General features: G+C 41.3%; 1 protein-coding gene across 3 annotated transcripts in view; it reads left to right on the plus strand.

The window, feature by feature from the left end:
* The window catches only part of LOC113029391 (cadherin-20), a 93,940-nt gene that overhangs the window by 70,328 nt on the left and 10,589 nt on the right, over positions 1–13,023 (plus strand). For all 3 annotated transcript variants that reach the window (XM_026180239.2, XM_026180243.2, XM_080306192.1), the window contains 5 exons: positions 332–626; positions 929–1,048; positions 6,276–6,443; positions 7,883–8,070; positions 8,490–8,743. In XM_026180239.2, the coding sequence (XP_026036024.1) occupies positions 332–626; positions 929–1,048; positions 6,276–6,443; positions 7,883–8,070; positions 8,490–8,743 (1,025 nt within the window). The remainder of the gene's footprint in view (positions 1–331; positions 627–928; positions 1,049–6,275; positions 6,444–7,882; positions 8,071–8,489; positions 8,744–13,023) is intronic.

Raw genomic sequence — 13,023 nt, forward strand, 5'->3', positions numbered from 1 at the left:
TCTTGTGTATCCTCATTTCTGGGTGTGTGGTTTTTTTCTGCAGCAACTATAACACATGTTTAGTTGGACTGAGATCATGAGGTTGACTTGGACGTTGCTTCATTTGTCCCAGTAAAGCTGTTTGTTTGTCATTTCTGTATGCTTAGGATCGCTGTGCTGTTGCATTTTTCTAAAATTGGAAGATACGACCTAATTATCATTCCCAAAACATGTCAATGCCCTAATACTTTTGGACTGCACCATTTGTCTGTTGTACTGTCAACTTATGACTGGTCTTTCATGCTGGTCATGAGAATTTCACTTTTAACTAACAACTCTGAACCCCGCACAGCTCCACTCAGACATGGACAAAGGTGATGGCTCCATTAAGTACATCCTCACGGGGGAAGGGGCGGGCACCACGTTCACCATCGATGACAGCACGGGGGACATCCACGCAATCCAGAGGCTGGACCGAGAGGTGAAGGCTCAGTACATACTCCGTGCACAGGCCCGCAACCGCCTCACGGACAGGCCCCTAGAGCCCGAGTCCGAGTTCATCGTCAAGATCCAGGACATCAACGACAACGAGCCGAGATTTCTAGATGGCCCATACCAGGCGACTGTGCCTGAGATGTCCAAAATAGGTAAGCAGAAGGAAAAGGAAAGGCGGGCGCATGGTAGGAGACAGAAACAAAAATGTTCTCTGTGCATGTTTGTCCATGTTTGCAGCCATGGCGAACAATAACAAAGTGCATAAAAGCCCTTCAGAGTTGACGCTGTTGCTTGTTCTTACAGCCTCGTTTCCATCTGCTTCATTCACAATTCATAAAGATACTTTTAAAGTAAATAAGCACAGTTAGTTTGTGTCTACAGATGGAGAAATCTCCACCTAAGAGAATGCTTCCTATTTATAACTGCATCATCTCCCGCTAACCTCTGCTTCCAGGAACATCTGTGATCCAGCTGACCGCTACAGATGCTGACGACCCCACATATGGCAACAGCGCACGTGTGGTCTACAGCATACTGGAGGGCCAGCCTTATTTCTCTGTAGATGCCAAGACTGGTACGAAGCTGCAAAACCACTCATTGCATGCAGAAGCTGGAAATTTCAAGCTTCACCAGCTACTAACTATTTTATGAGCTCCATATGAATTTGTAATTACTCGGAATGATGTCAGATGACCCGATAAAGTCCACAAACTTCCTTAAGATTTATTAACAGGCACCTACCACCTCTTTTTTAACACTATATCACACTGATTTTGTCTGATTTTAGCAGTCCACACCCCTGTGTATACCAAACCGACTTTGAATGTAGGAAGCTCAGCATGGTTCCTGTTGTTGCTATGAGACTACCGAACACTTGTCTGAAACGCGACGCAACTTGCCACGTCTCTAAATCCTGGCACCCGACAAAAAAAGAGCTCAAAGTGTGACTTTTCTGTTGAAAATGAGGACAGAATAAGACAGACGGCGCCTCATAGCATGGAGAGCAAACGCTTGGAGAAATATAAAATTAAATACTATGTATTTTGCAGTATACTTTTAACCATCTTGCTGGTTTCTTCTCACCTGCTTTCTCTTTTTTATCTCTTTCCAAGCAGCAGTTGAGTCCCAGTTACCAGCTTATATTTTGAGTATTTTCTTCTGAGATGATGAATCCATCAATGGTGACAGAAACATACAATTATTTATTTTTTAAGTCATTTTATTAGTAAAGGACTATTTGAAGTTTTTGAGAAACCTGCTTTAACCCACATCCTGTTAGCCTAGCTTAGCATAAAGACTGGATCAAGAAACAAACAGCATACTTGGCTTTGTATTATGTATTTCTTGCAAATGCTTTTGATCACACAGCTTGACCTTCTTCATTTCAATCAGTACCAGAAGTAATTAAAAATAATTATTAGTATACAGTAGATAATAAAAGGAAGTGTTGCACCCTGTACTTAAAGCTAAATGATATAGGCTACTACATTTGACAAAAGTCAGGGCCCCAAACTTATGTGTGGCGTACTCCCTTTGGTTGTAGCGAAGATTTAAAAAAAAAAGAAGCAGTTTTTGGTTTACGGGCAAAAACTGAGTCACTCCCCCGAGACTCTCACATTAAAATGTCTGGCTTTATAGCAGAAATAAATACGTTTACAGCTTGCTACAACCTGTCTGTATATTTAGGATAATTGTGCTGTTGTCTTGATTTAAAACTGCAACCTAAGCACCTGGGTTTTTTCAGGCTTTAAGTTTTCTATTATTGCTGTGGCGACCTTGACTTGCAGCTGGAAGCCACAGCTTCACTTTCTCTAATTTGAGTCACTGAACTAGATTTTGTGTCTTTTTTTAGTGATGTTAGTGCCTTTTACCAACTAATATTCCATTATGTTGCATCCAGTTAACTAATTAAATGTTGTCAAGTATGCAACTACACCATTTTAACACTCCTAGTGTCACACATACATTCATACAGTGTTTTTATCTAGACATAACATTACACACATGAAGCACTGGGGTAACTAGCTGGTTCAGCATCTTACTCAATGGTGCTTCAGACCATTGATGGGAGGAGCCAAGTATCCAACCATCCAACCAGCCACAGCTGCCCCCAAAAGACAGGAAGAATAATGCACGAATACTAACTGCAGATAAGAAACAGAGTACAGCAACATGGAGACTAACCAGGGACCTCAGGATGACAACAGACGATCCCAAAAAGGGAGACAGGAATATTTACACACTGAGGGTGTTTAAAAAAGTGGAGACATTTTTGGTAGTGCACTTCCACCTTTGTGTATTTATCATTTTCCTGTTTCAACATGACAGTGCTTCAGTGCGTGAAGCCAGCGTACAGCATGGTGTGGAAAAAAACTGGACTTGTTCAGACAAAGCTCTGACTTTGACCATCTAACAGCTTTGGGATGAACTAAATTATCAACCCACAAGCGTGAGAGACCTCTCCAATACTCTTGGGTCTGAATTAGATCAAACTACTGCAGCCAGGTATCTTTTCAAAGAAGAAGAATAAAGATTATTGGTTGGCCAGCGTGTTTTAAAAAATAACAGCATATAAAAATAAGGTAAACATAACTTGTAAAAGAGGAAGATTTCTTTAAACCTGTAGCTTTCTAGGATGTGGTTAAAGGATTTACTACCATGTCCAAAAATCCATTAGTACCTCTGGCCAGTGTTTAACACAGCTGTCCCATTTCTTTGTCAGCACAGAATCTGTTGCCAAACCGCTGAGGGTGCACTGCCCATCAACAGCCAGTCAGACTACTGCTACCGCTGCTGCTGTAGGTCGGCTCTGCAGCCATCAATCAGCCTCACTGCCTCGACTATAGGCACAGCTTTTATTGGTGCTGCCACAATGTACAACTTAAACACAGACAGCCTTGGAGCTGCCCGCAACTTGAACTCCTTTTCTGATTCTGTAGCACAAAACTTTTACCTTGCATGAATTGTGCTGCAGATTTAAAATAAAAGCAATTGAAAAAAGCACGCAAATGTGATTCAGAGAAATTAGGCTGTAAGCCAATAGTGAGGTTGCAGGGTTGAGGTTGGTTACGTGCACTTTAACTGTGCAGCTATGCAAAAAAATACCTTATTTAATCCTCTAGAAGCAACAATTTCTTACTTTTCTTTGCTCTCATTTTCAGTTCGAACTAAAGTAAATGTGATTATTTCCACTTCTTGATTAGGACACTGAGTGATAACTTCATTAGGAACACCTGTGCATCTGTGTAATTATGTGCTCATCTGATCACGCAATCATGTGTTTGCAGATCAAAACATTAAAGTCTGCAGATAAGTCCGAATGCTTACTTAATCTAAACATAAAACATCAGAATCAGGAGTAATGTGGTTTTTCTCCAACTGCTGATATTGTGAGATTTCCACCACAGCTGCTTCTGGAGTTCAGTTAGGTGAGAGGTCAGCTGGCAGACCGGTTGGAGCTGGCAGACAGTAGCATAGATAACCAATCTTCACGTCCGTGCTGAGAAAGAAAGCATTTGAGTCAGAGGTGGACAGGCTACAACAGCAAAGGACCACATTGAGTCTGACTGAGGCAGCAGAGGTCACAGACTCACTAAAACTGGACAAAAATGTATCTTGGTCTGATTAGTCTCCTTTTTGTCCTAAAGCTGCAGATAGCAGGCTCAAATCTATGGTCAGAGATGATGTTTTCAGTACCACAGTTGACCTTTTCTAGAAGCAAGTCACGTTAAGTCAGGTACTGCAAAATTATTTTGAAGTCCACTAAATATGAAGCCACAAAGTTTGATTCTTTTGACTCAAAATAGAATCTAAAAAGGACATTATTACATCTTCATGACCACCACCACATTGTTGTTATTTTTTTTTTCAAAGTCATGGTAGTCTTAGGTGCTTGAAGGCAACTCTTTTTTTAGGTCCTTGAAAATGATATCATCGATCAGTCGCCTACAGATATATTTTGAGATCCCATCTGTTTCAACTCCCATTCACATCTAGATGCATCTGACCCTAATAACTCTCATGATAACAGCATAAGTCAAACCTCAGGTCTACTTCCAAGGTGACAACTCCACCAGGGTTTAACTGGCTGAGAATCCCATCAGCTGTTAAAACCTAAAACCTCTTGGATGAGAAATTGGCAAATTGTATGAGTGCAACACCTATACCTGCTAATTAGTGCTAATTAACTAGATTTTCTCACCCAAACTGAAACAAAAGCTTCTTGGGCAGGCTGTTTTTAGCAGCGGCCAATATTATTTGTCAGGTAATTCAATTAGGCGGTTCAGAGGTCCAGTTCGTTGACTCCCATTAGCAGAGGTGAAGTCTACCAACTACCAAAGACAGAATAAACAGGAACATAGGAACATGATGCGTCTCACTGGTTGGTGAAGTCACGCTATACATAAATCAAAATCAATTAGCAAGTGAACGAGTGAGCATCACCAGGATAACAGTCCTTTCTGACCAATTTTTAATTTGGCTACATCGTATGTACTGTCTATGGCAAATACCTGTGCATTCATCTGCTTGTGCCAGACCCCTAACTCATCCAGGTTGATGATTCAAAACGTAGTGCCCTTTGTAGAGAAACTATCCGTAAAGGCCAGAAAAAAATTTTTATATCAGGCTATAAAGATGTTTTTGAAAGCTGCAGCTTTTTGCACATCTGTGCTAACTTGGTCAGTGTCTGCTTGTCCCACAAAAGCTCTGGACAAATGCAATCTAAAGTCATGGTATGGCTACAACAGCAAAGCAAAAAGAATGCTTATCAACATTTCTACCACATTAACAAGTAGATATGTCTGCTGCTGCACAATTAAAATTGTCCCAAACCTCTGCTCTGTGCATGTCTCAGTGCAACAAGATGATTGGCTTTCATATTTCTCAGCTTGGGCGTTGATTGACTCTTTGTGGTCTGGGACATTTGCCTGTAGATTTTGATTCATTATTATCTGAATACCATGTCTCCCCTTAAACGTTCCTGGTCATTCGCATGGTTTACAATCTCCTAATGACTGCTCTCAGCATGATAATGCACCATGTCACAAAGCCAAAAAAGTAATTTGAACCTGGTTTCATTAACATGACAATGAGATTATTGGGCTTAAGTGGCATCCACTGTAACGATGCACAGATTGCACATATGTCCGCAGGCACAGTGGTTAATCTGCATAAAAATTAACATTCTGAAAAACAGAGGATGGTTTGTGAGATGCATCATTAATGAGGAAAATATTAATTATGATTTCTAAAAAAAACATTTTTCATTTTTCATCAGGCATAAACTAGACTGCCATTCTGCTAGCTTGCACAATTTATAATTTAAAAACAGTGTACAGTTGCCATAACATCATATCATACTAACATATTGGATATCCAAATGAGAAATAACAGTAATGTGTGTTTGGGTGGGGGACTCTAAATTAGAGAAACTAATTAGTTGTGGTGTGTGGTGCGAGGATGATTTATGCATGCATGTGTATTAGGATGACACTGGACTCCTCTCAAGCCCCCCAGGCACCAGCAGATCACCTTTTGTATGTAGCAGAATGCACATTTACTGTCGACTTTATTTGGTACACCTTGCTAGCGATGGGTTTGAACTCTTTTTGCCTTCATGACTTGCGTAAATCTTCATGCACAGATTCAACGAGATGCTGGAAAAATCCCTCATGAACAGACAGAGATCAATATAAAATCAGTTGATCATCAAGGTTTTACGTTCATTTCAGGACACCATCCTTTGGCTGTTTCACCTCAGTCTGTGTCAACTGACCTTTAATTTGCCTCTCTGTTTTTAGGCGTGGTCCGTGTGTCCCTGGCAGACATGGACCGCGAGACCAGAGAAAACTACACTGTGGTCATCCAGGCGAAGGACATGGGCGGGCAGCTGGGGGGGCTAGCCGGCACCACTACTGTCAACATCACGCTCAGCGACATCAACGACAACCCGCCCATGTTTGACCAAAGTAAGCAACCCTCTGCAGATGTTTTTCTTAGTTTTATTGATTTTCTACCTGAACCCATATCAGCCTCGAGGAGGAGCAACATGTACTTTGTCTCAGCAGCTATGAAACAGCAGCGTGTGATATACTGCAGGAAAACTTCGAAAAGAAAAAGAAAAAGCCTCTGAGTATATACAAACTGTGCAGCTTTGAGCTATGACTCCCTGAGGTAATGAGGGCTGAAACAAAGCATTACTTTAAATGTCAGAAGATATTCTTCCAGTGAGCTGATTTGTCCAACCAGCAGTCCACAAATTAGCTCTTAATTTTTATCAGACAAATGACTGAACTAAAAGGAAAAACAAACAACCATTTAACTTCTACTGCAGTAAACACTTTTTTTAATCTTCATAAGAAGTCCTCTTTTCAAAGTTAAGTTTTGGAGTCTCTGGAGAAAGCTCAGATGTCGTTCTTTAGGAAGACCTTATCATGCAGTTTTGTATATTTTTATGGTTCAGCATAATACTGATACTGTTTTATTATTTTTGGTAAGAAGTAGGATTAAGTCTCGATTTTGAGCCAGTTGGTGTTTTTGCTTTCTGGAAGCTTGGCCTTAAAATGATGCTGACTTTACACTGAACTCTGCCTTGTGCATTATAGTACAGCCTGAGCGTGCTGCAGCTGAGACAGGCCAGGAACCCAAACTCAGAGCCCTGAAATGGCCCTGAGATCACTGTTTAGTTTCAGGGTTGACACCTCACTCGTGGTGTGCTTTGTGTATTTTTAAAACTGCCCCCAATAAGAACTGTGCAAAACTATTCATCTCTACATCTATCCACTTCATTTCTCTGGAGAACCCAAGCCATTAGCCCCTCTGTCCACTTCTAGCCACCAATCCCCAGTCATTTACCCTCTGGCCTCCTCCCTCCCTCCCTCTTCTCCTTCTTCCCAGCCACCAGACGCCCCATGCTGTCTCTTTCAATATACCAATTTCTACTTCTCTCATTAGGTCAGGGGTTTGTCTAACTGTCTGCGGTCATCTCGGCTTGGCCGACCGGTGGCTTCGCTCTTAGACAAAGAAAACACCCAGCGCCCACTTCCTCCTCCATCACCAGTCCCCAAACCAATTAACGCCATCACTCTGATGGAACTTTGATCGGTTGTGAAGAGCTTCAGGGATTCCCCGTCCGACAAACACAATGTGCAAGCGTTTCGCTTTAAGGCTGCGGGGAGCTCCACAAATTGGGCAGCTGTCACCTCTTCTTTGAGGTTAAACGGTAGATGAAATTCAAGCCGACCCATGAGACAGTAGATAACCCAATTGTGAGGCGTTCATGGAGCCATTTATTTCATCCGGCTTGAGATGTGGTTTGGAGACAAGAGGAGCCGAAGAGGTTTGGCTCCCTCTAGAGGACTGAAAAGTGAACCCGTTTGATTACACTCATGTTAATCTGTGTCTTCAGGGCTGTACCAGATGAGCATTCCTGAGTCGGCTCCTGTGGGGTCGGTGGTGGGACGCATCTGGGCGAAGGACAGGGACATTGGGGTCAATGCTGAGATGAAGTACAGCATCATCGATGGGGATGGAAGGGACACCTTTGACATCAGCACCGACCCTACAAACCTCTTTGGCATCATCACAGTGAAAAAGGTACAGACTAAAGATCTGTGATAGAGATAAAGATGATATTATGATATAGATATTAACTATCCAATTTCTTTTTTTTTTTTTTTAAAAGAAACAGTCCATTTTTTATCATTTACAAAAGGCTGAAAGCCTTCTTTGTCCTACACTCAAAAGTCCCTTCAGGAATCTATCAATTTAATTTCACCTTGAGTGAGGGAAAGATCACATTCTTTTTGCAGCATCTCTTCAGTAAATTCAGCACTGAAATAAATACTTAATATTTATTTTTTTATTTTGAGCTGGACAGTTCCTAGCAGATAGGCCCAGCGTTTGCTGATTTTACCATGAAATACCAGCAGTTTAACCTTTTAATCTCAATCAACGTCTTAACCCCAGAGTTCTTTTTTAAAGGTTTAAAATCTTTTTGTGTGTTACCCCATCAGCCGCTAAACTTTGAGATCAAGCCAAGCTACACTCTAAAGGTGGAGGGAGCCAACACCCACTTGGATCCGGCCTTTCGCCACCGCGGGCCCTTCAAGGACGTCACCATCGTGCACGTGAGCATAGAGGACGTGGACGAGCCCCCGCTGTTCGACTCGCCGGCATACTACGTCGAGCTGCCAGAGGACGCAGAGATCGGGACTATGGTGAAGACCGTGTCAGCGAGGGATCCGGATGCTGCCAACAACACTGTGAGGTGAGGATGACAAATAAACCACTCCAGATTTTGTGTGCTTCAGTAGTTTTGCAGTTTTACTGCAAACATGCTTACTGTGCAAGAGTTTAGTCTACATTTTAAGCATTTAAATAGGTCAATAAATACCCTTGATACGACAAAAAAAAACACCTCAAAGGCAAAGTTTCTATTTTTTGTGATAATGCTCCAGTTATGTGCTTCGTATGGTTTGATTTAGCAGAATTTCTGTGCAGATGTGTGACAGAAACAATCTGCTGAAAGTCCTCTTTGTTGTTTCTACTGGCTTCAGATTTTATGCACCAACACTGTAATATATGTAGATACAAGATGCTTGATATAAGGTGTGGCCTTATCTGGATGTGATGCTAGCAGTCACTGTCTAAACATGGACTGCACAATCTGTATCTGAGGATTTTTTCTCCATTCTTGGATAAGTGTAGCCTTCAGTGGGTGCAAAGGTCACTGATTGAGCCTGATGAAGGCATCAACCCAACATGTTCAGAGACACAGGGACTAAATGGTGGCTAGAGAAGTCTGTATATGGCACAAGCTTAGGTTGGAATGCCTCATCTCGGTAGCTCAGATTCCACCAGAAACAATCAGATCAGGTATGGTGCTCTCATGGATATGCATGCCAACATCCTGCATGCCAACAGCCCAGCCTCGATCAGCTTCTGAGACCACTGGCTTCAGAAGCAGTAAACTGAACCAATTCTGAGATGCATCAATGAGTTAATTTGTGTTCGGCAAACAAATTATCCATCCCACCATTGACTAAAACCAGTCAACTGGAACCAAGACAGACTCACAGAATGTGTTTGGGTTCTCTCAGAGATTAAACTTATGCACTGAGAGGTGAATTTAAAACAGAAGTTAAAAAAAAATTCCCACTCTTCACCTTTAAATATGGATATTTTTTAAGCAACTCTTCTATAAGCTTGGAAACTTATAAACCAAAATGTATTTAAAATATGTCGGTAATTTTCATTAATTTCATCACAATTTTACAAGCGTTGTCAATTCATTAATTTAATAATGTAATACCTGCAGTCTATCTGGAGCATCATATTTAGTTAAATCTGCATTTTCATTAGTTTAAAGTAAAATAAGAGTAAAGTAACCTGTTTACCAGCAGGGGGCAGCATCACAACACAACTCACAGCTGGCTGCAGCTGCAGGCTGATATGACTGAGCTCCCATTTATCCACATGTATGTTCAGAGCAGGACAGCTGACACGAGATAGAGGACTAATCTGTGTAACAACCAAAGACCACGCAGAAGTAGAGACGCTGACGACGTATGTCATTTATTTCAGTCTGGTTTGTGCTCAGGTAGAACAGATGTTGCGTGGTGCGTTGATCGTCCAGACTGCACCTTTCATAAACTAATTAGACATAAAGCCTTTTAATTAGGCTATTAATCATCTGAAGGAATGAGCGGCTGCGGGGGTGACTGAGTGCTTCACACAAGCTGCACCTCGTCCCAGCTTTCCCTTTTTTCCACCTCGATCAGGGTGAAAAGTAAAGATGTAGATGACTCCTGTGTGTGTTTGCTGCTCACTTCATCCATCTGCACGGACACTCAGCAGTTTAACCCGAGTGCTGTGTCAGGGTTTTCGTCCTCTTTCACTCATAGATATTGACTTCTATTGTTTCCCCCTTCACTGACAGGTAACACGTCATGCAAGTCTTAAGTCATCCCCCATTTCTTCATATTTTGCTAGTGAGATGAGGAAATAGGTGATTTATTTAAACATGTCCAAATGTACATGGACATACATGTGCATACCTGCAACACATGCAAAACAAAACACAGAAAATATTTACAGAAACAGTTTTGAGGATCCTAATGAGCTTGAGAGTCGATTTCTGGTAGGAGCACCTTTATTTTTCAACACAGCCTGAACTGTCTTAGGAAAGCTTCCTTATCATTTATTTAAGTAGTCTTTAGGAACAATTCTCCAACCTTCTTGAAGGAAAAGCTCATCTTTGGATGTTAGCTACCTTCAGATGACCCCAAACTTCTTCTGTAATGTGGAGGTCCGAGCTCTGAGGAGGACAATCTACGACTGATTGTGTTTTTCTACCCGGGTATGATTTTACTGCACTGGCAATGTGTTTGAAATCATTGTCATGCTGAAAGATTTAGCCATTACTAATGAGATAGATTCCAGATGGTGTTACATGTTGGATACAAATCTGACTGTACTTCTTTGTGTTCATAATTTGATCAATTTTGACAATTTCTCCTGTCTGTAAAGTGGGCTCAAACCACCGTGTTTTACAGATGGCTGTGAATGTGTATGAATGTTAGATAGAAAGCACTTAAGGACAGAAAAAAGTGTCTGTATGAATAGGTGAATGTGGCAATGAGCCATTTCTTCCTTTGTCCTTCATTTTCACAATCTTTTAAGGACACTGCCATGCTTAGATATATCAGGTTTTCAGCTAAAAGCTCTTCAAGAATCATCTTGTTGGTAGAAAAATTCTATTTGACAGTTTGACATCTTTCATACATTCAACTAAAGAAATGGGGAAATATGTTTATGCGTTTTTGCAACAGGCTGGTAGTGAAAAAGTGGCTAAGGAGGTGGTGGTTCTTTGCTAAGTGCTCTGTTATGTGTAGATGCAACACTGGTTCATCCCTTCAGTTAGATGCCTTTTTATCCTTGAATGACTCATAGGTCAGGATTATATGGTTTTAAAATATTCTTGCAAGGACTGGACAGAAAACAAGTGAAAAAGCAGCCAATGTCCAAAGAAAAGCCTGGAGAACTATTGTTCAGGACACATTAAAAAATACTCTCTTGGCCTAGAGAATGTGTTTTATTTTTGGTTTTTTTAAATGAACCTCATAGCAGAAAACAGATTTTTTTCTCCCCCCCATTTCCCTAAAAACAGCCCTTTTGTTTGCTGTTGAAGACTGAGGCTTCTTAAAATCACAAGATGCAGCCAACGCTCATCAATGAGGTTACCATGTACTGCTGCGACTGAAGTGGCTGCGGTATTCTGGAAGTTCTTAGTACAAGTTCAAATGCATCATTCTTTACTGACTCACTGTTATAAAAGCCTGCTATTTATTGACAGTAAAAGTTGTTTTTCTTATTATGGCCTAGTAATGAGGACCAGGAGACTTCTCGCACATGTCTGTCTATGATCAGTAAAAGCTGAGCTTGTTCACTTGAAGTTCTGAAGCTGTTGAAGAAGCTTGTCTCCAAAGAAAAGAACAGAACAAACAGTCCATCTTCTTTTTAATCAGCTTCTTTTTAACACTTCAAAACAGGAAAGAAAAATTTGTGAAACTTCACAATCATTGGTTAATGATTTGTGTTCAACTCTAACACTGGATAATCCTCCTTAATGACTTTTAGAGTAAGAATTTGAAAATGAGCTCAATGTTTTATTTTATATGGGCTGACACAAGTGGCCGAGTTTATAAAGTAATCCTCGTTTACTGATGTGACAGAGAGACTAGCAAAAGTAACTCTAAGACTATTTTTTTGCTATGGGAGATCTACAGGTAGTCATCCAAGGTTTTGATGATTAATAAAAGACCCAATCACGACCATCAGCAGAAAACTGATTTCTAATATCTGGAAGCAACAGGATTCAGAGCAGCTGAAGTTGCAGTCTGAAAATGTCGTGTCACTAAAATCTTCAGGGCTGGACGAGCGTCAGTGAGAGATTTTCAAAAAGCGAGTTTTGGCAATGGGAGCTGCAGATAACTGAGGAATCGGCTGTTGCAGCAACAGCAACATCAGATGGCAGATAACAACAAGCAGCAGGTGACCTTCAGTGTCTCTGTCTGCCTCATCTGTCATCTCTCCGTCCTTTCTGCGCTGCAGCGTGACTGGCAGATACATCTGTATGCACTCACCTCACACTTTTTCACCTGCTTTTTCACACACACTGCCCCCTCCCCCCCTCCTCAGGACTGTGGACCAGTGATATTAATAGAGATCCTTCAGGGAGATCCTCGCCAGCGGCAGACATGCCAATCACGACCGTTTCCTGTCGGCAGTCAGTCAAAAACGCGCACAGCGAGCAAGTCTGCAAGCACAGTCTGCTGCTAATGCCTCAGTGTGCCAGCAACAGACTTTTATTAAACATTTGATATCTGCATCTGGTGATGATCACAACAGCATGTGTGTTAATTAGTCATTTAAAGGCAAAAATATTTCTTCCTTCAGTATGTTGCCTGTGTCAGTATGATGTGATGCATTTAATGCGCTTCTACGAGACAAATAAAACTGGTCATATTTATTAAAAGAGAAGACTTA

Source organism: Astatotilapia calliptera, chromosome 9, assembly GCF_964374335.1.
Source record: "Astatotilapia calliptera chromosome 9, fAstCal68.1, whole genome shotgun sequence".
NCBI classification, from domain to species: Eukaryota; Metazoa; Chordata; class Actinopteri; order Cichliformes; family Cichlidae; genus Astatotilapia; species Astatotilapia calliptera.